The 26946-nt window shown below is 41.1% G+C and overlaps 1 protein-coding gene and 2 pseudogenes across 3 annotated transcripts; 1 reads left to right on the top strand and 2 right to left on the bottom strand.

The window, feature by feature from the left end:
* Window positions 1-256: 256 nt before the first annotated feature.
* Window positions 257-6104, bottom strand: LOC148345893 (non-selective voltage-gated ion channel VDAC1 pseudogene; annotated as a pseudogene).
* Window positions 6105-9444: 3340 nt separating this feature from the next.
* LOC148345892 (uncharacterized) lies at window positions 9445-24083 on the bottom strand. 3 transcript variants are annotated; one of them, XM_088325759.1, is made up of 3 exons: window positions 23975-24077; window positions 21264-21381; window positions 9445-11942 (listed from the first exon to the last, which is right to left on the bottom strand). In XM_088325759.1, the coding sequence occupies exon 3, from the start codon at window positions 11806-11808 to the stop codon at window positions 10726-10728; it is 1083 nt and encodes a 360-aa protein (XP_088181885.1). In that variant the 5' UTR covers window positions 11809-11942; window positions 21264-21381; window positions 23975-24077; the 3' UTR covers window positions 9445-10725. The 3 variants fall into 3 exon arrangements, with proteins under 3 accessions (XP_088181885.1, XP_088181884.1, XP_088181883.1); XM_088325758.1 differs by lacking the exon at window positions 21264-21381 and adding an exon at window positions 20621-20694 and having other exon boundaries at window positions 23975-24072; XM_088325757.1 differs by lacking the exon at window positions 21264-21381 and having other exon boundaries at window positions 23975-24083.
* A 1283-nt stretch (window positions 24084-25366) lies between these two features.
* LOC148345891 (U2 spliceosomal RNA) lies at window positions 25367-25451 on the top strand (annotated as a pseudogene).
* Window positions 25452-26946: the final 1495 nt, after the last annotated feature.

Genomic DNA, 26946 nt, shown 5'->3' with positions numbered 1-26946 from the left:
CATGAAGGTAGCAATACTGTAAATACATTTCAATTTTAGCTTGGACTAATCATTTTTCAGTTCATTGATATGGATATTGATTAATAATTTCAAAAAGAAAATAGTAGCGACACACAAATAACTGAATCAAACGAAAGAATAAAAAGACATTGTTGACACAAAAGCCCTTGCAGTATTAGAAAACATGAGTGAGGGAAGAAATTCGGACGAAATAATGAAATTACTGTTCCATCAACCCGTAAAGATTATCAACTCATTTAAATGAATGGGCTGTTTTTAATAGCATGTTAGAAATGAAATGTTATTTGCACAGCAATCAAACGGTTTATTGTAAAATTATTTCTGTCCTACCTTTAGGTCAGACAAAGCAGCACGTGAGGGGAAGGAATAAAAAGGTCTTGGGGATTAGCCGCATGGCGGGAAATTAAAACCCTCCTCAGAAAACTCTGTATAATATTTTTTGCATCCCACAGACGAATTATAGGGAAAAGGAGAACCATGGTTTGGTTTTGCCATGTTCCAGGCTGGGGAGATGAGGCTGTGGCGTTCAGCCTTCTTCCTCATTGTACCCAGGCGGCCTAAGCTAGCAAGGCCTCCCCTCCTTCAAGCATGTGTGAAAGCAGCAGAAAGAAGAAGAGGAAGTCTAAGAAGAATAAGAAACTAGTAGTTGTGTCATTGACAACAATAGCAGAATCACTGCCACCAATAGTCTCTTGTTCAGCACCCAGGAAAGCTGACTTAGGCATTTTCTGTGGGCGCTCAAGTTTTTTCCGAGCAACAGTTCCGTGTTTGGTTTGGATGATACAAGACCTTGGTTTTGCAGCTTTCTCAATGACTTTTGCTGGTGTTTTCCAAATCTTCTCAATTATTTGATCGGAATGGAAATCTATATTGTAGAATTCATTGAAATATCCAATTTTCCTATTTCACCTTGTGACTATGTATACGTTGTTTCAGCAATCCCTCTGGGCATCTGCATGTTATTCAAATATTCAATTGGTGAAGGATGCCAGCAATTTTTTAAACCATCTGTGGACATCACTGTTTGGGAAAATGTGCTTGTCCAACAATCATTATCACAGGAAAAGACTTATCAGATCAGTGTGTAAAAAGGAAAATGTGCCAGTTCCATATGCCATGTCTTTTTCGAAAAAGTATGTTCTATTGATTGACGGGAAAAAAGCTGGTTGTTACCCAATTGCTATTTATTAAGAAACAAAGTACAAGAAACCTAGTTTTGGAATAATTCATGGGATATACCCAGCCAAAGTGCATACATTAAAATGTCTAGCAAAGACATTGAGGTTTAAATGTAGATTTTGTTCCACTAACCCTGAAACTGTAAATAAGTAATCTTGAAAACTTCAGGAAATTGTTAAGTGGGAAACAATTAGTTTCAAATATATGCTGGAAGGGTTTCAAATAATTAAACTCGCTTAAGCAGTTCAAACTACAAACTCTTGAAATAAGACAAAAAAAATGCAATGACAAAAATTTAGATTAATCTAAGAACAAAGACAAAAAGGTCACAAAAGCTACAATTGCTAACTATTTTTTGTAAACAAAAGTGAATAAAAGGTTTGGATTTGCTAATGTGAAGGCGGCAATCACACTGCTTAGCCCATGCACAATAGTTATACATTGCAAAAAAAAAATCAAAATTTGAAGACATAATCCCAAATTAATATAAGACAAAAGACATCTTGTTTAAAAAATACAATTGCAGTCATATAGAGACAAAAAAATAATCAAAACCCCAAAACAACAGCTCAAGTTTTTCCTGTGCCCCACTTCACACTTTGATACTTTAGACAAAGGGTAAGTTTTAAAAACAAAACAAAACCAACTTGTTCAATCACAGCGAAAGCACATTCAGTTTAAAATCAATCTTATCGACATAACTATCGTCAAATAATATTTGTCACAAATTTGCAATTCTAATATGCTTACATGTGATTCTAGGTAATGAAATCCACATAAAAGGCAAGCTTTCAATACAGGTATAAAATACATATATTGCAGATTCATACAATAACAATCATATTCAAAAACATTTTTAAAACCATGGGGGGTATTGGACGAAACCAAGATGAAAGTTAATCTTTTATCTTTTCTGATCCATGATTCTAAGATAGATCTTGGAGGTCTATTTGAGGATTTGGTAAATACGCATTTATCCCAACTTCTACAGCAGGCTTGACATAGCTGGGCTTTTTCATCCTGACTCCGGCAAACGTGCCCATTAAGGCAAACTCAATCAAGCCTTGATATTCTATATTCAAATTTTGGGTAAAGGGGCTGTCTTGATTAGGCCAACTCCATAAGATCTAACATATATTTACATGTGCATGCAAGAGATGCTTGAAAAGTAGTCCAAAAGATAAGACAATAGTGGAACATACTGAGGACATATTGTGGGAAATACTGTTAGTCATCAATTTCATATAATCAATCTGTCATGGTTGTCATGGCGCCCAACTGGCCCCCGCCATGTGGCGCTAGCTCTTGTCACGGTCGCCATGGCGCCCAATTGGTCGCGCCCTTGGGCGCCAGCTGAAGCTTGTTGACAGATTGGCTCCCTGTCAATACTTAAACGCTGTCCTGTCTGTAGACTTTCGTCGGTCCGTCTGCAAATCTCCGTTTTTTCTGTGTTTTTGTGCTTGATTTTCTCCCGCCACGATCTGTTTTGATTTCGACTTTTCCGTTCCCTCGCCACGGAAGTCCCACTTTTGCGGCTGAGCAACCTACTCCCCGCGACCATCGATCTCCGGATCGAGTGTGCTCTCCTATCTTTTTCCCCCCAATAAAACTGTAAGTAACGTTACTCGAGTGGGTCCTGTTTCCTGTTCTGGTTCATGACAGTATGGACCGACCACAAAATGGACCCAGCGAACGCTCACACAATCGCGGATTGGGGAGAGCTGGAAACTCCCTACGCTCTGCAGCAGTTGCACCGGACAGGGGGTGGGGTCTGGCAATTGTCCAGTGACGTCACCGCCCTTCAACTGCTGTTCCAGCGAAATCTACAGAACAAGCAGGGCCAGCAGGAGCAATTAGCTCTGATGACTGAGCTCCTGTCGCGTCGGCCGTCGGCAACGGCCCCGCCTCCCGGGGGCTCTCCTCCTGCCGTGCTGTCGTATTTCCCGCCCATTCGGCCCATGGACTCGCCTGCCATGATAATTGCTGTGCCTCGAATGGGGTTTCCGGGAAAAGTTGGGGCCGATCTGACCGAGGCTCCCGTCGGCCTCTCCTCCACACATGTTGGCCTCCTAAAAAAGGATAAGCTAATACATATCACTGACGTCAAAAGTACACAAATGTGTTCATTCAGTGCAAACTGTAAGCTCATATCAAGCAGAGTGATGACTGCTGGTCTCACTATCACTTGTGACCCCGAGTTTTTAATTAACTAGATAATCTGACTGCAAACTGAACAAGAAAACAGTTTTTCATCAGTGTGAGTTCTTGAGTGTCTTTAAAGCTTACTTTATAACTCATTTTGTTTTTATCACAAACTGAGCAAATACAATTTATTTTACCAGTGTAGATTATTCAACGTAATGCTCAGAATTCCGTTTTGTAGGCTGACAATGAACACGACAAATATATAACTTGCCAATAAAGAATTAGCAAAATCAACGACATTTCCCCAATTAAAAAAATTAAAAGCTACCCAACGTTTCGATTGAAGGTCGTGAGAGCATACCAGACCAGTCCCTGGGTAAGTTCGTAACATAGCCGCCCACCCGTACAAAAGAAAGGTTGCCTTCCACTCATACAAGTCAGTCTGGTTGCCGTTGGCACGGGAAAGCGAGCCCTCTCTTTAAATAACGCGGGTACGTTTCATGGGTGTTTCTCTGTGTGGCTTGGTGGTTTATAATCAGTTTTTCTGAGTCCAAACCCTAGAGCCAAAAAGGGGGAGTAGATCCTCAAAACTTGAGGATGAGACCATGAGACGAAACCCATGTTCGAAAAGTTCGGTTGACACAGCCAGACCTTACAATATTTCCGGGCACCTGATGCCTGACAAATGTGGTTTGCTGTTGCTGAGGACGTCACCAATAATACAAATGTGCTGGCAAAATATTCCAGTAAGTATACAATGACTTTACTCTAACTTGGCAAATCTCTCATGACCCAAAGTGTTTGGTGACACACCTGCTTCAGGCTGCTATGTCCGATGTCCTTTTTATAATATTTGTAGTTTGGGGTAAAAAGCCCTGAAAACCCACTGGGGAATCAGATTTTCCCATTGCCATCAGCAGTGCGCATCTAAACAAGCATTTTTTTCTTAGCGAACATTTGTAAAGATAAGCAAAATCCAAACCGAATTCGCTTAAACTCAACCAAAATTCGTTTTTTTCTCTTGTTTTGTCGCACCACCAGCTTGTGTCAAAAGACTGAGAAAAACTGCACTGAATTGTTCTGCCCATACTTAGTGCAATAGTATTGCTTTATTTTTATTTTTAATTTAATGGGCTTTTTTTAAATTGTTTTTGGAAAAGCACCCAAACCTGAAATTTTGTGTGACAAATAAGTGGTGTGGGTCATACTAATCCATACTTGGGTAACTATGACGATGTAACTGATGATTTGGGACCTACGATGATGTGACAACTTCTCCCACCTGACCAATCTCATCCAGGCCACCAAGGACCCAAGACTCAAGAAAAATAATTTCTTGTGGAACCAAGAAGGGACTGTAGGCCCAATGTCACCTACCGACACAACGACAATCAGGTGTCATCTTCAGCAAACGCCCAAAGTTTTCCAAAGGTGTCTGTGGGATCACGCCCCCAATAACCGTGATAAAGACAAAGGGAGGAATGTAGAGTATTCAACGTTTGGTCAGAATTCTGTTTTGCAATGTCAGAAAATGATCAAACAATGTCAAAACATATTCCCTTAAACGTGGTCCTTTAACTGTGAGAGGCACTGCAGACCTCTTGGGTCGGGGGATTGACATTCCTCAAACTGATGCACATATCTACAGAGGAATTGGAAGGAGTAGGCGTTGTGAGGGCTTCATTACTTTTCATCTAAATGTGAATTCTGGGTGTGGGCTTGAGGAGGCATCAGTGAAAAGTTCCACATAAACCTTTACGCCTGGAACTCAAGTCCAAAACCCAGCTTGTGGCCACCGGCATTGATGTTCTTGCCATCGAGGAGGGCGGACAGCGTCAGCTTGATGCCTGGCTTTAGAGTCTGAGTTTATCCTAGGCCTATGAGACTGGAGTTGTTCACCTTTGCAGAGAAGGACGCGTCTGGGTCAATCTGGTACTTAGCGGCGATGCTAAAGCGAGTGTTGCTGTTGCCGGCAGTTCAAGCCAGATTGACGGCCGTCTCCAGCTGATTATACACCTTTTGGTAAATGGAGCCCCCAAACTCGGTGCCATCATTTTTATTGGTATGAAGCTGGAACTCGTCCGTCTTGTAGCCAACAGCAAAGTTGCTTTGGGTGATTCGGTTGCGGCCGGCCTCAAATGTCACCTGGTAGCAGGCCAGCCAGCCCTCGAAGCCCACCACGCCAGCGCCGTGCACAGCTGCGCCATTGATGTCATAGTTGACGTCACAGCCGAGGTTGATGTGGTCGCACTTGTAGCCAGTCTTCAGCTTGCCCCCTTTTTTGCCAGTGTTTGGTGAAAAGGAGGAGTTAAATGTCAGCTTGAGACCCTTGGCCAACTGATCCTCAATCGTGATTTCAGTGCCCAGCGTGTTGTCAGTGTTCCACTTCTCTGTGAAGGTAAGTCCGTGCTCAGACCACTTGTACTTGGTTTCCAGAGAGCCAGCCACCTTGCTGGTCTCCGTGTTGGCTGAGCCCGTGCTGGTGAATTCCAGTCCATTCTCAGACTTTGTTTTTAAGTCCAGCTTGATAAGCCCGAAGCCGTATCCCTTAGTGAAAACATACCGAGCAGACTTTCCAAGGTCAGCGTAGGTTGGGGGTACGGCCATGATCTGGATGGGCAATTTCCATTCCGGAAATTACGGACTGTCACGGTGAAAGGGAGTAGATGAATGACATATGAAGTGAATACTGTGTTTTAAGTCAATCACATAGATATGTTATCTGACTGACAATGCTGGAATTTGAGGTTGGGGAAGGGGGTTTTATCTGCATTTGCCGTAGTGTCACACTTGACCAGGCTGCTGTCTCTTTGATGCGTCAAGGTCTGCAACTGCAGCGCCGCTGTTCGATTCTCCGGCTGCACTTCCGGACCCGGGATTTCCATCCGTCGCTGCGATTTCTCGAGCTCTGCTCCTAGTAACAACCATATCAGACAACTTATTACCACACACAACTTTATCATACACATCTTGTTTTCCTAATTTAACGTTACTGCCCTATTGATCTTGGTTGGTCTCATTGACGGTGGCAGCGTGAGCCTTGGTACAGTGGTTCAGATAATACCAGGTTGAGCTGCCCTCGACCTGGACTGCGGTCGCATTGCCCTCACGACGGTGTATGGTCCCTCACGTCGAAACACCTTGATGTACACGAGATCCCCTGGGACCACCGTCTTCTTGAATGGTTGTTCGACCTTGGACTCTTGTCTCTTCACCTGCAGGTAGATGGCCTTCTGGACAGCCGTCAATTGTCTCATATGGTCTCTCAGTTCAGTTTGCAGTTGCTCAAGCTTATAGGGACCTCTCAGATCCGGCGCTGGCATTGGTCTGCCTGTTAGCATTTCATGCGGTGTTAAATGTGTCATTGATGAGTTTGCATGCGATAACTCATCAGCGCTAACGGTAGCGCATCCACCCAGTTGAGCTTAGTACTCGCACAGATCTTGTTTATCTTTGATTTTAATGTTCCATTTACTCTTTCCACCATCCCCTGACTTTGTGGGTGATACACCGCACCCAATCGTTGTTTGATGTGTAATTTTTTGTGGGATGCCCTTCACAACCTTTTGAACAAATGCCGCACCGTTATCTGAGCTCATTTCTGACGGTATACCAAATCGCGGAATAACATCTCTGATCAAAAACTTAATTACTGTTTCCGCACCTAGATCTTTTGATGGAACTGCTACATTTTATGATATTATTCTCTGCACAGATTTCATACTGGTTGAGCACTTTGTCTACAGTGGCCTGTAAATATGGAGACCAGTAACCTTGTTTTTTCAGCTTTTTTACAACCTCCCCCCTTGCACAATGATCTATATTGTCCGCTTCTGATATCAACATAGTCAGCAGTGACACTGGAGCAATAATCAGTCTTTCATGTGATCTCCAAAGTCCTTTTTTACCACGGGTAGTACCAGCTTGTGTCGCCTCTGGTATGGTAATAGACGATAGGCGGCGCCGTCATGCTTGTTTGGAAGGGTTGGTCAAGTACAGGTGCTTGAGTCTTCAATTTAATTTTGCAGGTCAGAGAGCTGCATCTGAGTGAGTTTCCGTTGTTCAGCTCTTTCTAAGTCCTGTTGCCTTTGTTGATCCTTTCTGAATTTTTCAATAGCGTGGACAACATGGTCGCGGAACTTCCTGTATGGCATTGAGGTTAACCCTACGACATCTTCCAGCTTACTCTGAACTCGTATTGGCAGGGCTCCGATGACTGCATTGCGGAACAGAGTCGAAAGTATAGGGCTGTTCTCCACTTCTTCCTCTGTTTCCTGCTTCAATCGTTTGAGCTGCCTGCCGATGTATGAAGCTGGGTTCTCAGTTTCGCAGAGAGTTTCACCTTTTAATGCCTTAGGGTCGATCTTGGCAGGGTATTCATCCCGTAGTGCTCTCCACACTACTGCACGGTAGGCGTTAAATTCAGTTCCATCCGCCATCACATCGACCATCCATCCATTGTTGCTGTGACGCAAAAGATTCTCCATCGCTGAAGCACCTACACATTGCGCCAATACTGACTTGATATCGCCGATGGCCAGCAGCTTGCCAATAGTCTCTTCAACAAACCGTCGAATCCACTTCCCAGCACCTTCATGTATGTCTGGCAGTCGGGAAATCAGTCCAGCAAGGTCGAGCGTCTGCCAAGGGATGTACTGACCTTTGTTTCCCTTGGTTAGAATCGGAAACTGACCAGGGTCTGTATATCTCTCCGGCGGCCGGATATTTGGCCTATATCTTAGGTCATAAATTCCGGTTGCACTCGTTGACGGTCCAGGTCTTTCGCTGTTCCTTCCTGCCTCAGTTCTTGTGTGAAGACTGTCCAGTTCTTCCTCCAATTTTTGAATTGTAGCGCGAATCGCCCCTTGCCGTTCTTCTTCCAAGTTCCGGATGGTTTGCCGGGCACCTGCATAGCAGTCAAGCGGTTCTTTACATTCTGCTCCGTCAAACTTTCTCCCCGTGCTACAATGCTTCAGGATAGGATGATGTTGAGGACTTGTTGGCGCGTTTCCCAGGTTTCGTGTTGGCGATCTCATCTCGTCTCCTTCTCCATCATATTTGAAATCCCCATTTATTTTCATTGTTCCGACCAAAGTTGGATACAACCCAGCCGATCCAGTTGTCGTATCAGCGTTCAATGATTTATCTTTTAGTCGACTCAGTCCTTCCCTAATTTTCTCCTTATAATGCACTCCTTAAGTCTTTAACAGCTTCAAAATGTCCTCTTCAGTATTCCTCTTCTCCCGTCGTTTCTTGCTATCTTTGCCAGACTTGTAGTCCATGATTCTCACCTCCTTGACGCCACAAGTGTATGCATCAAACGTACCCCCTTGTGGCCACGCCGGTTGAAGATTCTTCGTCCTCTTCTCCCATTTTCGTGACACCTTTTCAATCAGCTTGGCCTTGTCCGGATGACGCAATCCCAAAAGCTTCACTGGTACAAGAATGTTCATATTTATTCAATTATTGTGACCTTGCTTTTGCAAATTGGAGCAGATATTCCCAAATCGGGATGGGCTGAGGAAGATTTTTTTTTGTAACCAGCCAATTCGTGTTACGGCCATCAACTGGACTGGGGTGGAACCTTGCAAGTCCCGTCCAATTTCTTATGGGACAATCTTCACTTTGAACTCCACTCACTGAGGGGACTTCCCTATGGAGGGACCTCACTGGAGGGTTCTCAGGGCCAAGTGAGAGGAATGGGATTGGGTCTTAGTCAATATCTTTGCCAACAGCATACTTCCACTAAAAACGTGATTAAATACAATTATGTATTGTGCAACCAACTAAAAAAAATCCATAAAATGTTAGTATTATGTCACAAAAGATACTCTTTTAAAAAGACAAGAAATCTCATGTAATAGTTGTTGAAAAAAACAACTAACGTGTGTGAGCTGTGCAACCCTTCAAATAGTGCAGTGGTCACTTCATTAGCATTTGAAGAACTAGTGTTACCGGATATCAGGTTTTGGACATGTTTGTAATGACTTGGTTGCCACACGCAGGGTTGATGTTTCTTATCGTTATTTCACAAGATGATCACAAAAACTTAAATGACAATATTACAGTTCAATCTAAGAAAAAAAGACAAGACAGTGATGAAAGCAACTATTTATTGTAAATAAAAGTAAAGAAATGGTTTCTATTTGTTGATGAGACAGCGACATAATGACTCAAGTCTGAATACTTTCATGACAATCACACAGCAGACACCATACGTTATTTACAAATTGCAAAAAATAAAAACATAAATGACAGAATCACAGTTTAACGAGACCAAATCAAATGCAGTCAGATCAATACAAAAAAAGAGGATGAGATCAGTGAAATAGAAACCCAACAAGGGCTGATGGGAAAAGATAGTTCATCTCTTGTCTCCTTAAAACTTTGGACACTTGGAATTAACTTAAGATGCTTTGATTATTGATCAAATCTAAATTTATGACGTTTTTGAATCACTGAAAATCGCATTCTGTAGAAAAAAAAACAACTCGTCTATAGAACAATGTACAAAAAATATCCACCAACAAATTCACATTTCAAATATGCTTACATGTGATGCAAATAATGAAATCCTAGTATAAGTATGCTTTGATTAAAGATATATTTATAAATGGTAAAGTCATACAATGAGAATGAGATTTTTTTTAAACGGGGGATGGGGTATTGCACAAAACCCATACAAGGGATTGAACCAAGATATATATGAGGGATTAAACAGGGATATAATTCTTATCTTGTTTGAATTCATCCTCACTATCAGGAATTGATGTTCAGCGACTGGAAAAGACCATGGGGTACACTTTTCCATTTTCAGATGCGTGATTCTAAAATGCATCCAGGGGTTTGTATTTGAGGTGTCAGTGCATTTTTCGCAACATACATTTATCCCAACTATATAAAGGTGGCCCCGCGACCCTACTGAGGATAAGCGGTGCAGCTAATGAGATGAGATGAGATATAAAGGTGGCTTGAGATAGCTGCTTCTTTTCACCCTGACTTGGCAAACGTGCAACCTATAAAGCCAGACTAGATCAAGATGCGCTAATTCAGTTAACCTGGAATAATTATTTTTCCACAAGAAAGCGGCCATGTCACTCGGGTCAGGGTGACACAACCACCCTGTAAAGAGGCTAACTAGTTTAAGTCAACAGGAAATGTATACTATATCATAGTAATTACTGTATTGATATTCATCATTTAGTTTCATTTAATGAATCGAAAAAGGAAACAAGCTGCAAGACTTGTGCATTAAAAAAAAAAAACATTTTCATAACGAGAACAACAATAAAAAGGGCTGAGTTTATACACATCACTCAAGTCAAGAGTAGACAAATGAATTAATTCAGTGTTTTTTTAAATGCAAACAATGAGCTCATATCAAACAGAGAGATGACTGCTGTTCTCACCAACACACTTGTGATCCTGAACTTTGACTTGAGTAGAGATTGTTTGACCACAAACTGAACAAGAATATTGTTTCTTATCACAGTGGGTTTTTAGGTGTCTTTTCAAGCTTCCTTTATGGCGGAATCTTTGACCGCAAACAGAGCAAATATAATGTTTTTCACTGGTGTGGATTGTTGTGTGGATTTTTAAGGTACCTCTCTGGGTAAATGTTTGACCACAAACTGAGCATGCAAAGGGTTTCTCACCAGTATGGATTCTTGCGTGTCTTTTTAAGCTCTCACTCTCTGTGAAATTTTGACCACATACTAAACAGGCAAATGATTTTTCACCAGTGTGGCTTCTTGTGTGTCTCATTAAATCCCCACCATCTGAAAATGTTTTACTGCAAACTGAGCAGGCAAAAGGTTTTTCACCAGTGTGTGTTCTTGTGTGCCTTTTTAAGTGGGATTTGTGGGTGAATTTTTTACCACATACTGAGCAAGCAAAGGGTTTTTCACCAGTGTGGGTTCTCGTGTGGATTTTTAAGTTGGATTTCAGGCTGAATTTTTGACCACAAACTGAGCATAGAAAGGGTTTTTCACCAGTGTGGGTTCTTGTGTGGATTTTTAAGTCTGATTTCCGGCTGAATCTTTGACCGCAAACTGAGCAGGCAAAAGGTTTTTCACCTGTGTGGGTTCTGACGTGAATTAGTAAGTGTGATTTGCGGGTAAAGTTTAGACCACAAACTGAGCAGGCAAAATATTTGTCACCCGCATGTAAAATGACATGTGAATTCAAATAAGATTTGGATCGAAATGTTTTCCCACAGTGCAAAAATTTGTGATAAGTATTATCACCTTCTGACTGTTTGTTGCTAATATTTTTTGCTGAGTTTGATGTATTGTCATCAACAGTTGTAACATGTTGACAGGAGATTGTGCCTTGAGACATTTTCTCCTTGTTCTTTTCATTTCCGTCTTCTTGTTTCGGGGTTAAACAGGCCTCAATCACAGGAAACTCTCTCAAATCTTCCTCCTTTTTAATTACAATAGGCTCAAATTTGTCCTCTTCCATTTCATCATGATCAAACTCCAAAACTTCATCCTCCTTTTTGACGTCAACTGTCTCTAAAATCTCATTTTCCTCTTTTTTGATGCCAGACAACTTTGTCTCCTGTTGCCAAGGAAGAAGATGCTCTTAACTGATGTCTGCAGGACACAAGACACAAAAGGTTTTGTAAAATCTCTACACACAAGAAAAATGTATTTTTTAACAGCAAATGCATCACAACAAAAATCCTTCAGGCATATTTGCAAAAATAATTTAAATGACTATAAAACGCTTTACAGGAATATGGTGTTTTGGTTTTTTTCCTCCCAAAAGTCTTATTTCATGTTTAATTGGAGTGCCAGGCAGAACTGTGTTGTCATGTACACTACTTTGTTATCAATGACAAGAAAGACGATTCTATGAAAGCCCTCTCAATGTTTGCATTCAATCCAAAAGGCATAACCAAGTGGATCACGAGAAGCGCATCAAGCACCTCGAGAAAGGGCTTAACTCTTACAGCGAAAAGATAGCGTCTTTGGAGGCAACCTGTGAGGTGCTTAATGCCGGAAAATAAAACACTGCGCGAGCACGGTGTTGACGCTGAGGACCGTGGAAGGAGATTCAACTTGAGGGTGACCAATATCGACGAGAAGTACCTAGAGGCGGGTGGACAAAATGCTACACAATTCATGTCACGGAGTGTAGGTCCGTTTTTTAACAGATGACAGCCAATATACTTCCAAGCAACGCACCTCCTTTAGAGAGGTGAAATCCCGACCGTACCAGAGGAAGATTAAATGTTACCTCGTCCACCCTGCGTTGCTTCGGGTGGAGCATGGGGATCATACTTACCTCTTTAAGTAAGCAGAAGCAGCCCAATATTCTATGACCAACACTTTCCAACTGGATAAATATGTTTAATTGACAGGATTTATTTCCTGTTGTTTCTCTCCCCATCGTTTTCAACAGACTCAGTGTGGCGTAAGTAAGACTTCGAACATTGAGAAAAGACATGCACATGGGCTCTCTGTCAAGTTGACTACCTCCTTTTTAAATTCTGATGCAGCTTGTGTGTGTATATGTTTGTGCATGTATATATATAATATATAAACATACATACATGCACATACATATTTGGCATTAATGATGACTATATATATTTAGATATATATTTATGTATCTTTTTCTTTTTGTGGCTATGCCCGTCTTGAAACACTGCACGTGACTTTGTGTGCAGTGAGGGGTTGAGAATGCTTAGTTATTATACAAAAGGATTAATAAGAGCCTGTGGTTTATGGGAAGGTGGGCCTGAACCATAAGATTTTTCATTTATCTTTAATGACAAACTTTTCATTTGTACTGGGAGTCTCCCCCTAAGCGATAGGGTTAAAGACAGGTTTCTATAGGAAGCAATGATTAAGATTCTGCCAATCATGTTTTTTCAGGTTCTTTGTATTTATTTTGTTTTCTATTTCTTAGCTTAGGTCTTAAAGGGGTATGGGGTGGAATAGAGCGCTACTTAATGTTCAGTCCATATAGGGTGGGCCATAGAACCCGGATATCAATAACCTTTCTTCAATTCGTTGATGCAGGATAAGTCTTGTTTTGTTCATGGAATGTCAATGGTATCAACAATCAAACAAAAAGAGGTAAGGTGCTTTCCCATTTGAAAAACCTATCTATCTACCTTGGTCATATGCCTCAAGAGGGGTGACCGACAGCAAGACAAACACATACAACAACAAAGAAAATAAAAGGGAAAAAATATCAAAAAAAAAACCCACATACAATTTTTGGACCATAGCCAATCCAAATGCCCAAACAAGTTAGGCACCTCGGCACCTAAGTTGGTCATGCTTTCGTCCCTCCAGATGAAACGGGACACAAGAAAGCGGCCATGTCACTCGGGTCAGGGTGACACAACACACTCTTTTGTTCAACAGCAGGGCCCGACAGCTTTCACTGGTTTACCCCTGCCACATCATACACTTAGAACGCGCCCAAACAACCCACTCATTCCTATCACCAACAATAGGTCTAGCTTTCACTAGATTTAGACCTCTTTCCTGCAGTGCACTCATAACACCAACATTGAAAAACCTACAGGCGGATATAATATTCCTGCAGATTCAGATATACTTTATTGTCATTCTTGTACACGTGTATACATAAGAAAATGTTGATACATCTGACCCGCACAGTTTCCTTGAATGTACAGATATAAATAAATGTTGTACTGCGTTAGAGTATTGAAGTACTAATAATATGCTAAATAATTATAGCTACAACGGGTCAGGACATTTCGTTCTTTACAAAGAATGACAATACAAAGAAAATTATTATTATTATTATTATACAGTAGTGCAAAGAGTGCAAGAGGAGCAGCTAACCAGATGTGCAAAATGGGCAGTAAACAAGTCACTATACAATAACAATAACACTGGAATACAATAGTGCAGAGGAGAACGGATGTGCAAAGGAGTGGCTAGGTATAAGAGAACTGCAGGAGCTATATTTGATAAACGATGAGCATGGGAAATTGAGATATAGGCGAGAAGTCAAATATGCCACTCAAAATTCTCATTCAGAGCTAAAGGAACAGCAATCTTGATTTGAAATGGAGTGGCTTTTAAACATTTATCAACAAAATCAGACAAGAATGGACGCTACGTGATGGTCCAGGGAGAATTGCATTCTGTCCATTTAACACTATTGAATATTTTTGGGTCAAATTATGATGACACTGAATTTTTTAGGAAAGTTTTAAGTTTAATACCAAATATTTCAAGCACCAACCTAATAATTGGATCTGAGCTCAATTTTGTTTTTGAGACCCTTTTGGATAAAGCAAACGTTCAAAAAGTAACCTCATCGAAATCTGGTAACCTGATGAAAACATACATTGATAACATGAAAATAGTAGACCTCTGGAATTACTTAATCCAAAAGGCCGAGAGTATTCCTTTCACTGAAGGGTCTACAATATGTATAGCCAAATTGACCATGTCTTGGTGGATGGAAAACTGCTACCATATGACTCTAATCCTAAATATCATAATACCATAATATCTGACCATGGACCTGTCTCCTTTACTTTGAAAATGGATAAAATTACTACACCACAATATAATTGGAGGTTTAACCCTCAGCTACTTGACAACAAAAAGTTGTGTGAATGCTTGGAAGGGAATATTGCCTTGTTTTTCAATACTAACGATAAGGATGACATCTCGTCCGTGTTATTATGGGAGACTTTTAAGGCTTTTTTGAGAGGGTGCATAGTATCATATCAATTCAGTGCCAAAAAAACACAACAGGAAAAAAACAGAGCTGGAAGAAGAAATAAGACGATTAGATTTGGATAGCGCTCAAAACCCATCAACTAAAAAATATAACTGGATTTGAGCCTTAAAATTAAACTTAACCATTTATTATCTGACCAAATAAGTAGAGCTTTTCTGCATGTGAAACAAAAATATTTTCAATTTGGTGATAAACCAGAAAAATTGCTAGCAGGACAATTATCCAAATTGGAAAGTACCAAACTATACACAAAATAAGATCTGACTTCGGTGTTCTCCACACTCAACATGAAGATATTTATAGAGAATTCAAAAGTTTCTCCAAAAGGCTGTACTCTTCTTAGAGTACTGCAGAAGCCAGGAGTAATGCAAACATTTTTAGGTTCATGTAGTTTACCAGAGCTTGACCAGTCTGATAGGGAGAGACTGGATGCAAAAAAATACGTGTGCAGACATCATGGATTCTACTGTATTAAATCACTTAAAAATGGATAAGGCCCTGGCCCTGATGGTCTGAGTAATGAGTTGTATAAACAATTTAGTAGAACTTTGGCTCCCTACCTGCATAAAATGTATAACAAAGCTATGAAAGATAGCACCCTACCACCCACCTTGAATGAAGCCATTATCACCTTGATCCCCAAGAAGGATAGAGACGAATAGGCCAATTTCCCTTTTAAATACGGATCAGAAGATTCAAGCTTAAAACCTTGGCAAGGCGGCTTATTGTCTGTAAGAGCAAAATGGTGCACCCAGACCAATCAGGTTTTATCCCAAAACGAAACCCATTTCACAATCATAGACGCCTTTTTAATGTCATGCACCCCCAGAGGCTTTGGGGAAGACCTTGTGATGAGCCTAGATGTGTAAAATGTTTTCGACCAGGTAGAATTTTCTTACTTATTTTCAGTTTTGGGAAAATTTGGGATTGGAGACGGGTTCATCGCTTGGATTAGGCTATTCTTCAGCAATCCCTCTGCCAGGATAGTGACCAATCAGACAACGTTGTTCATGCTAGGTAGGGGTTGCAAACAGGGATGTGTATTGAGCCCTTAGTGGTTTGCTTTAGCTCTGGAGCCCCTCGCACCAACAATTAGAGAAGACCCTGCCATACATGGCTTAACACAGAAAATACTTAATACAGAAAAGGTTTTCCCTTGTACACAGATGACATTCTTCTGTATGTAACCCGACCAGAAACTACAATCCCACATATTTTGGAACTAATTGATTTTGCCTTGTGAGAGGTAAGAGAATTCTCCCACCATGGTCCGCTGTGTGTCGTAAGAGGCGACTAAAGTGGAGGGAGCGAGGGGACTGGGGATCCTCTCTTCTCTATCTCTACTCCCTAAGAGACAGCAAGGCAAAGAAAGGGGGCTGGGTGACCGAAAGGTCTCACAAACCCTAGTTATAGCGTCATTAAATGTGAGAGGATGTGGAAGTAAAGCGACTGAGTGGAAGAAAGAGGATATCGGAAAGATGATGACTAAAAGGAAGGTTGATGTGTTAGCTTTGAGTGAAACAAAGATGAAAGGAAAGGGTGAATTACAGCTTGGAGGTATGTATGGTAGAAGGTCTGGAGTTGCAGGTGGACATGCTAGAGAAGGAGTGGCTGTGCTTGTAAAAGAGAAAGCAAAGGAAAAACTGATGGAGTGGAAAGAGATATCTTCCAGATTGATGTGGGTGAGGTTGAAGTGGGGTGTAGAAGTATGGATGTTTATAAGTGCATATGGACCTGGTTCAGAGAGAAGCGCTGAGGAGAGGAGTTCTGGAAGGACTTGTGTGGCAAGTGCGAAAGAAGGGTGGAAAGTGGTAATACTAGGTGACCTGAATTCTAGAGTGGGTGATGAAACGGTTGAAAATGTGATTGGTGTATATGGAGTACCAGGAAGAAAAGAGAGTGGGAAGAAATTGATTGAGTTATGTGTGGAAAATGAGTTGGTGATTGGAAATACATTGTTTAAAAAGAGGGACGTGAATAAGTATACCTTTGTCAGAGTGGATAGTGGAAAGTTGGTGGACAGAGCACTGATGGATTATGTAGTGGTTAAGAAAGGGATGTTAAGTAGATTGTTGGATGTGCATGTTTACAGAGGTGAAATGAGTGGTATGTCTGATCATTTTTATGTGGAAGGAAAACTGAGAATAGATGGATCGTGGAGGGCTAGTTATAAGAAGAGTGTGAGAAAAGAGGTGAAAATGTGAGAGTTGAATAAGGCAGAAAAGGAAAGAGTTTAAAGAGAGGATAAAGGAAGAGTATGAACGAGTTAGTAGAAGAGAAATGGAGAGTGTGGAAATTGAATGGAAGTGTTTTAAAGAAGCAGTGTTGAGGAGTGCAAAAGAGGTGTGTGGAATGAGAAAAGTTGGTCGAGGTATTAGGAAAGGAAGTGAATGGTGGAATGATGAGGTATCAGAGAATGTGACAGAAAAGAGACGTGCCTTTGAGGAGTGGCTGCAAGATAAGAGTGGCGGTGCGTATGAAAGATATAAGGTGAAGAAAAGTTTGGTAAAAGTGGCAGTGGAAGCAGCGAAAAGGAAAGCAAATGATGAATGGTGTCGAAAGATAGGAGTGAACTTTGAGGAAAGGAGAAAAGTGTTCTGGAAAGAAGTGAAAAGAGTAAGAAACAGTGAGTCTGGAAAGGAAGAGAAAGTGAAAGATAAGGATGGTAGATTGCTGGTTAGCGTAGTGCAGTCAGGATGAGATGGGCAGAGTATTTTGAGGAGTTGCTAAATGTGGAGGATGGGAGAGAAGTGAGAGTCGAGGCAATCGGTGGTATGGAGAGAATGCCCGTGTTGGGTGATTTAAATGTGAAGCCTGTGGAAACATGGGAGGTGCAAGAGGCAGTGAAAGAAATGAAAGGGGGGAAGGCACCTGGGTTGGATGGTTGTTCTGCTGAATGCCTGAAAAAAGGTGGCACAGCTATGATTGACTGGTTAGTACGCTTGTTGAATGTATGCTTTTTAAGTGGTGTGGTTCCTGTTGATTGGTGTAGTGCATGTGTGGTGCCATTGTATAAGGGTAAAGGTTATAAGTATGAATGTAGCAATTATCAGTTTGTTGTCTGTGCCGGGTAAACTGTATGGAAGAGTCTTGATTAAGAGAGTGAGAGAAAGAACGAATGAGGTGGTGATGGAGGAGCAGAGTGGTTTCCGGAAAGAAAGAGGATGTGTGGATCAGGTGTTTGCAGTACGACAGGTGTGTGAGAAATATTTTGCAAAAGGTAAGGATGTTTATTTGGCTTTCATGGACTTGGAAAAGGTGTATGACAGAGTTGATAGAGAGGTGTTGTGGCAAGTGCTGGTGATGTATGGAGTGGGTGGAAATTTCTTGGAAGCATTGAAGAGTTTTTATATGAACAGCAGAGCATGTGTAAGAGTAGAGAGTGAGACAAGTGAGTGGTTCCCTGTGTTGACTGGTGTGAGACAGGGGTGTGTGATGTCACCATGGCTGTTTAATGTGTACATGGATGGTGTGGTGAGAGAGGTGAATGCAAGAGTATTTGGCAGAGGTGTAGACATGATGGACAACAGTGGAACAGTGAGGCAGGTAAGTCAGTTGTTGTTTGCAGATGACACAGCGCTTATGGCTGATTCCGAGGAAACATTGAGAAGGTTGGTAACGGAGTTTGGAAGAGTATGTGATAGGCGTAAGTTATGTGTCAATGTTGGGAAGAGTAAGGTGATGAAGTGTTCAAGTGATGGAGTGGGCATGATGTTAGAAATCAGGTTGCATGGACAGGTGCTGGAAGAAGTTCAAAGCTTTAGGTACTTGGGTTGTGATGTGGCTGCAGTAGGTGGAATGGAGTGCGAGGTATTGCACAGAGTGAATCAAGGAAGCAAGGTTTTGGGTGCTCTGAGGAGAGTGATGAACAACAAGAGTATGAGTATGGATGTTAAGAGGGGACTGTATGAGAGTGTGATTGTGCCGACTGTCTTGTATAGTGCAGAGACTTGGAGCCTGAACGCAGATTTAAGAAGGAAGATGAATGTTTTTGAGATGAAGTGTTTGAGGACTATGTTAGGAGTGACAAGATTGGATAGACTGAGAAATGAAATTGTGAGAGACAGAACTGGATTAGTCGTGGAACTGAGCAAGCGTGTTGATAGGAGAGACTCGGTTGGTTTGGACATATGGAGAGGACGGATAAGGAGCGAATGTTGAAGAAGATCTACAGAGCAGAAGTAAATGGAAGGAGACCAAGAGGAAGGACGCGATTGACGTGGATGGATGGTGTTATGAGTGCACTTCAGGAAAGAGGTCTAAATATAATGGAAGCTAGAGCTCTTGTTGGTGATAGAAAGGAGTGGAGAGGTGTTGTGAAAGGATAGTGGGATTGTGGACGCGTTCTTAAGGATGGGCAGGGCACCCGTATGATGTGGCAGGGGTAAACTAGTGAAAGCTGTCGGGCCCTGCTGTTGAACAAAACTGTGTGTTGTGTCACCCTGACCCGAGTGACTTGGCCGCTTTCTGGTGTTCCATTTCATCTGGCGGGACGAAAGCATGACCAACTTGGGTGCCGAGATGCCTAACTTGTTTGGGCAATTGGGTTGGTCATGGTCCAAAATATTTTGTGTGTTTTTTTTTTTTGCTATTTATTTCCCTTTTATTTTCTTTGTTATTGTATGTGTGTGTCTTGCTGTCAGTCACCCCTCTTGAGGGATATGACCATGGTAGATGGATAGAATTGATTTGTTTGTAACATTATTAGTTTATACAATTAATTTGACTAAGAGTGAGATCAAGCCAATAAGTTACTGATGAAGGTTTGATAAGACGATTCCCCTTTAAGTTAACTGTGGAATTTTTTTCATATTTAGGGATTGTGATCACCCAAAAATATTAAGCTTTGTTTGACACAAACTTTACTCCCTTAATGGAGAAACTTAAAAACCGTATAAAATTTTGGAAAACTCGTAATTAGCCAATCTCGTAATTAGGTGGAGTTAATGCAATTAAGATAATCTTCCTTGATTCTCATATCTCCTACAGAACATACCAATATCATCAGTAAAAGCTTATTCATAAAATTAGATGCAACTATCCTATTATACATTATACATTTATAATCCTAAATCACGTAGGATTAAAAAAGATCATCTATGTAATCTAAGATGGATGGCGGACTTGCTTTGTCCAAATTCATGGGTTACTGCAGCAGGCCTTTGCTCGGACTCAGCATGGCTGGATGACACTTCAATGTCGTCCTGCTGGCTGAGGATGAAGAGGGAAGACTGTCAGCCCTATGCGATTGGAGCAGTTATACTCTCTCTTGTGGAGATTGGTAAATATACCTTTGGGCAAAATCCAATTATATAAACACAAAAAAGATATGGAAGCAAATAGGAAGATAGTTTTTTTTTATTTTACCTATTGCATCGAATCCATTATTTTCCCAACTCTAATATGGATGGCTTTTTTAACAGTTGGAAGGAAATGGGGACCTTTTCATAGAGGGCTCTTTGCATCATTTGAACAACTTCAGGAAAAATATGACCTACCATGGACTCACCGATTCCTGAATCTGAATACATACCTGACTGGATCCAAAAATGCAAACCCTGATCAATTGGATGGCTGTCTAGCGCAGGTGACCATTCAATGACTTTCCTATGTGACAAATTGCAAGGTATTTCTGAGCCAAACATGTCTAGCCAGCCTGGAACATATTCAAATCTGCTCCTTAAATGCTAGGCACCGTCTAATTCAATTTAAGGTTGCCCACAGAATTCATTACGCCCAAAGTAAGACTACATAGTATCTTTCCTGAAATGTCTCCCATGTGTGAGAAATGTGAGTCTATCGAGGCCGACCTGTTGCACAGCTTCGCACTTTGTAATACATTTTTTGGGTTGATATTTTTAATCTTTTCTTAAGAATATTCGGCAGGCAGATAGAACCTGAACCGCATATGATAATCTTTGGAATATCAAAAGTATCCTATGCATTAACAGTGGTGCAACAACAGCTCATTTCCTACAGAATTGTTACAGCAAAAAAACTCATATTATTGTGTTGTAAAGGAAAAGAGGTGCCCACAAGGAGAAGATGGCTGACGGAACTGACAGACACGCTACACGTAGAGAAAATTCGGTACATCATAAAAGACAAAACTGAAAAATTTGAAAGGATATGGGGACCACAAATATCCTTCCTGGAACAGAAGCAGAGGTCCTGACCTCTTTACATCTGCTGGGGGTTCTTCTGAAGTATGGCGAACCAGACAGTCTTATGAGGTGTGAGGTCCCTGTATAACCGGTGCCAGTACCAGTCTGTCGTGGTTAAGAAGGACCTGAGCTGAAAGGCAAAGCTCTCGATTTACCTTCGGAGATGGATAAAGTATCTATCTCTATCTATCTACAGTGCATCCGGAAAGTATTCACAGCGCTTCACATTTTCCACATTTTGTTATGTTACAGCCTCATTCCAAATTGTATTAGTTTAATCTCTTATCTCAAAATTTTACACAGAATACTCCATTATGACAGTGTGAAAACGTTTTTTTTTTTTTTTACTTTTTTTGATTTTATTAAAAATAGAAAACTAAGAAATCACATTTACATAAGTATTCAGAGCCCTTGCCATGAAGCTCAAAATTGAGCTCAGGTGCATCTTTTTTCCACTGATCATCCTTGAGATCTTTCTACAGCTTAATTGGAGTCCACCTCCAGTATATTCAGTTGATTGGACATGATTTGGAAAGGCACACGCCTGTCTATATAAGGTCCCTAAGTTGAGTGTGCATGTCAGAGCACAAACACCAAGCATGAAGTCAAAAGAACTGTCTGTAGACCTGCAAGACAGGATTGTCTTGAGGCACAAATCTGGGGAAGGATACAGAAACATTTCTGCTGCTTTGAAGGTCCCAATGAGCACAGTGGCCTCCATTATTCGAAAATGGAAGACATTTGGAACCACCAGGACTCTTCCTAGAGCTGGCCAGCCTTCTAAACTGAGCGATCGGGGAAGAAGGGCCTTAGTCAGGGAGGTGACCAAGAACCCGATGGTCACTCTGTCAGAGCTCTAGCGTTCCTCTGTGAAGAGAGGAGAGTCTTCCAGAAGGGCAACCATCTCTGCAGCAATCCACCAATCAGGCCTGTATGGTAGAGTGGCCAGACGAAAGCCACTCCTTAGTAAAAGGAACATGGAAGCCCATCTGGAATTTTCCAAAAAGCACCTGAATGACTCTCAGACCATGAGAGACAAAATTCTCTGGTCTGTTGAGACAAAGATTGAACTCTTTGGTGTGAATGCCAGGCGGAGGAAACCAGGCACCGCTCATCACCTGGCCAATACCATCCCTACAGCGAAGCATGGTGGTGGCAGCATCATGCTGTGGGGATGTTTTTTAGCAGCAGGAACTGGCAGACTAGTCAGAATAGAAGGAAAAATGAATGCAGCAATATATAGAGATATCCTGGATGAAAACCTGCTCCAGAGCGCTCTTGACCTCAGGCTGGGGCGAAGGTTCATTTTTCAGCAGGACAACGACCCAAAGCACACAGCCAAGATCTCAAAAGATTAGCTTCAGAACCACTCCGTGAATGTCCTGGAGTGGCCCAGCCAGAGTCCAGACTTGAATCCGATCGAACATCTCTGGAGAGATCTGAAAATGGCTGTGCACAAACGTCTCCCATCCAACCTGATTGAGCTTGAGACTTATTGCAAAGAAGAATGGGCAAAACTGCCTAAAGATAGGTGTGCTAAACTTGTGGGATCATATTATAAAAGACTTGAGGTTGTATTTGCTGCCAAAGGTGGATCAACAAAGTATCAAGCAAAGGCTGTGAATACTTATGTGAATGTGATTTCTTAGTTTTCTATTTTTAATAAATTCAAAAAGAGTAAAAAAAAACTTTTTCACACTGTCATAATGGAGTATTTTTTGTAGAATTTTGAGATAAGAGATTAAATTAATACAATTTGGAATGAGGCTGTAACATAACAAAATGTGGAAAAAGTGAAGCGCTGTGAATACTTTCCGGATGCACTGTATTTACCAGTCACTCTATGTTCCTACCCTCACCCATGGTCATGAACTGAATTAAATGAACTAAATGATGGCAGCCAGACTTGAGTTTCAAAAAGTGAAATCGATTCTGAAATTCTACTTGAAGTATGAAAACGGAGTAGAAGACCATAGAGGAAAGAGTTTAACAAAGAACCACCAACAGGAGTTAGCAACACTGAATTAAGAGATAAATTTGAAGATGATGGAAATTCAGGACAATAAGGTTTGGGAAGACCAAATATGGACAAACCCAACAAAAGAAGAATCGTAGCTGGACACGTTTAAGCCAAGTCCAAGAAAATATTTGTGCAAATGTGAGGTAGGCAGTCCTGCAATGACGAGTCCAACAGTGCCACATGCTGGTATGGGGCAAGGTTTAGTTTAGCCAACCGGAACGCGGAGATTGTTAGCAGTCTACAGCGCGCTGCAAACATGTTGAAAGCCAGCGGAGGTGCTAACCACATGTTGTGGATATCTTGTGTCTCTCATTGCAGCAACTGTAATAAAAGCCTCATCATCCAGTCTTGCGTGAATGTGGATCTTTGGTGGGACAGGTATACCGCGGTTACACTAGGTCTTTGCTATTTTCTAGTCAAATGTGTTTTAGTGGTTGACTTGAGTCTATTGAACCCTACTTTGAATAACAACTTGGTAATAACATAGTACCAACACAGTAATGACATGATACGTTTTTACATAAATTCATATCAAACTAGGTGCCCTTTGCACTAGTACGTCACAAAAGTAGCTCTCATCTGGAGGAACGTTGGTGATCCATGATATAAAGCTATATAGCTCAATTTGGATGAAATATTGTAAAATCACATTGGGAGTAGAAAAGAAGACGCCAAAGATGTTGTTAAAAGTAAAAGGACCAACCTGCTCCTTTCAACACAACTTGTAGTTGCTTGCTAATGCTAACTTGGTCCGGCCGTCGATGTTTTCGCTCGGTCTCTTCTTGAAGCTCCCCTTTAAAATGTCCTTTCCCTAATATTGCAGTCATGTAACTGGATTACTTTCCATTACGTTTAGATTACTCCAATACCAAATATGCTGATAAAAGACAAACATTTGATAGACTGGATCACTCATTGTATATCATCTAAATACGACTATCTTTCACAAATGTGAATCTATTTCTATGCGTTGTTGGTACGGGGCTTCTAACTTCCTCATCGATAGCCAACAATTTGCATCCACCCTTACAAGGTTAGCGTCTCTGGAGAGTTTGATGCCATGAATAGCACTCTGCCTATAATACTTGATACCCTTATCTACTGACTTTTGAGATAAATTACCATAGCCATATAATTTCTCTTCAGATTATGCAATGAGGAATATCGACTAAAGAGTTGCTTTCTGTTGATGTTTCGGCGGCGGCATTTTCTCCATTTGTGACACATGGATACCATACTACGGTGTGCGTGGCTTAGCATGCTCTGTGGTGTCTATTAGTTGAGTGTCCATTGTGTATCCAAGTATTTCCTGAAAAAAAAAATATATATTTACACATGTATATATATACACCGTAAATCCCGGACTATAGAGCGCACCTGATTATAAGCCGCACCCACAACTTTTTGGCGGATTTGCCACTTTTGCACTTACACAAGCCGCACCCATGTATAAGCAGCGTGCGCCCGCATTATTACTTGTAACACAATCACAAGTTTAACCCAGATCAGTCTGTAAGTTCCATGATTGTAACTTCATGGATAGTACACAATTCTAGAACAATAGTTGGCACCATAAATGGAAAGTGATAGCCGTAATTAACGTATGATGCAGACTTGTAAAGTCCGGGTCCTGTTGAAAGTAATCTAAGGAATCAAAATGTATATTTCCAAAGTTAAGGGTGGGAAAAATATATATCCACTATTGTCCGCTGCGACAACAGACAGATCTACCGGTAACTCAGCTTTACCCCAATTCCCATCACCCCGCGTTTGCTCCGCCCCTTCTTTTTGATTTGCCCATAGAACACATAACAGGATAAATCTCTAAAATAAATACATTACAAAAGTATACAGTTGCAAATACATATTATACATGGTTACACATATTTACGGAGAAAGACGGTACACCGAAAGAGTTTTCAAAGCTTCAATAATAATAATATAACTTTCATCCCAAACCGTGCCTTTTAAAGGTACCAACACGCTAGTAGATAGATAGATAGATAGATAGATAGATAGATAGATAGATAGATAGATACTTTATTTATCCCCGCAGGGAATTTCAATTTTCCAGCAGCATTTTTGAACTGTGAACTTTGTGTTCAGTGGAGATGGAATAAGAGCTTGCTCTGTCCACTCCACGCATCGGCCTGGTATTGCAGTACCTCCTGGAACGGTGCATTCGCAATGATCGCAGCAAGGCTTTAGGGCTAGGACCTTAGCTTGGCCTTTTGGCTGAGAGTAAGTGTCCCGGCTCCTAGGCTTTGTAGCGTATTATGAACTGACTGATAACGGATAATGGATAATGAATAACGAAGATAGAACAATAACCCTTAAAAACCCCAAAACCCCCATCTGAATTGCGAAAGTTGTAGTCGATGTACGTGGACACCGGCAGGGCATGATGGTAGACGCATCAGGTTAGCACTGCTCGTTCTATGCGTTTATACTGTCATTGGCGTCGGTTTTAAGAGTATTGTTAATTATTAATTTTACAATTCTAGCCATTTTAACATAGTTAGAAGTAAAGCAGCCGAGTCCTGCCATGGCCGGGCATTATACCGGCGGGCGGAGACGTAACTGCGTAAGATTCTTCCTCAAAGATGTTGTGGCAATTTCGGAGGGAATGTCAAGGCTGGATTTTATTAACAAGTTTGTTGAAAAGATTCTGAAGTTTAAAAAGGAGGAGGTACATGCTGTCATAAAAATGCCTTCTGGCAAGGGCTTTGATGTGAGTTTTGAAACGGCGGCTCTTTATCAAGAGTTTTGGAATCGCTTTGAGGGAGTGAGGTCCCAGTTTTCTGGATTTACAGTGGAGAAGCTGACTGATAATGCTAACAAGATTGTCATTGTTAGAATGTTTAGTGAAATAATCAGTGCTGATGACGTCTGTTATTGGTTGAGTAGATACTGCTCAGTAAAAGGCCAGGCTATGAAGGTGAGGGATGAGAAAGGCTATTGGACTGGTGCCTGGAGGGTACCCGTCCACTTACGGCAAGATCCTCAGGGCTTTCAGGGACTGAAACAACTCCCGTCGACTATATTCCTGGGGGAAAACCGTGGCTTTATCCACTATCAAGGGCAACCGAAACTCTGTCGCAAATGTGGTGAGCATGGGCATCTGGCTGAGGTATGTGATCGAATTTTTTGTGGAAAGTGCAGAACAATTGGACATTCCTTTGAGGAATGTATCAATAGCAGAAAATGCAATCTCTGTGGAGAAACTAATCATCTCTATAGAAACTGCCCGAATTCGTTTGCTAACAAATTGAAAGCTAGGAAGGCAGTTAACAAAGACAACAAAGACAATGAAATGATGTCAGACAACATAGATAATGAAATGAATAAATGTCACAAAGACAATGAAATGAATAAAGATAACAAAGACAATGAAATTAATAAAGTCATGGAAATACAAAATGAAAATGAACAAGAAATGAATAAAGTTATAGAAATACCCAATGAAGATGAACAAAATGAATAAAGTTATGGAAATACCCAATGAATTTGATCAAGAAATGCACAAAGAAATTGGACAAGACAAACAAATTGAAAAAACAGATGTCCCTACCAAAACCCCTGGAGGAGAGACCAGAGGATCAAATTTGAATCAGGAAGAACCTGGAAATTCTAATTCGATTTCTCATAAAATACCTGAATTTGGACATGACAAAC

Source organism: Urocampus carinirostris, unplaced genomic scaffold, assembly GCF_059441175.1.
Source record: "Urocampus carinirostris isolate Australia breed hairy pipefish unplaced genomic scaffold, RoL_Ucar_1.0 HiC_scaffold_21, whole genome shotgun sequence".
Lineage (NCBI taxonomy): Eukaryota > Metazoa > Chordata > Actinopteri > Syngnathiformes > Syngnathidae > Urocampus > Urocampus carinirostris.
This window is presented reverse-complemented; position numbering and strand designations above follow the sequence as displayed.

Excerpts from the sequence above, each read along its gene's own strand:
- LOC148345892 (XM_088325757.1), bottom strand. The coding sequence starts at position 11,808 with ATGGAAGAGGACAAATTTGAGCCTATTGTAATTAAAAAGGAGGAAGAT.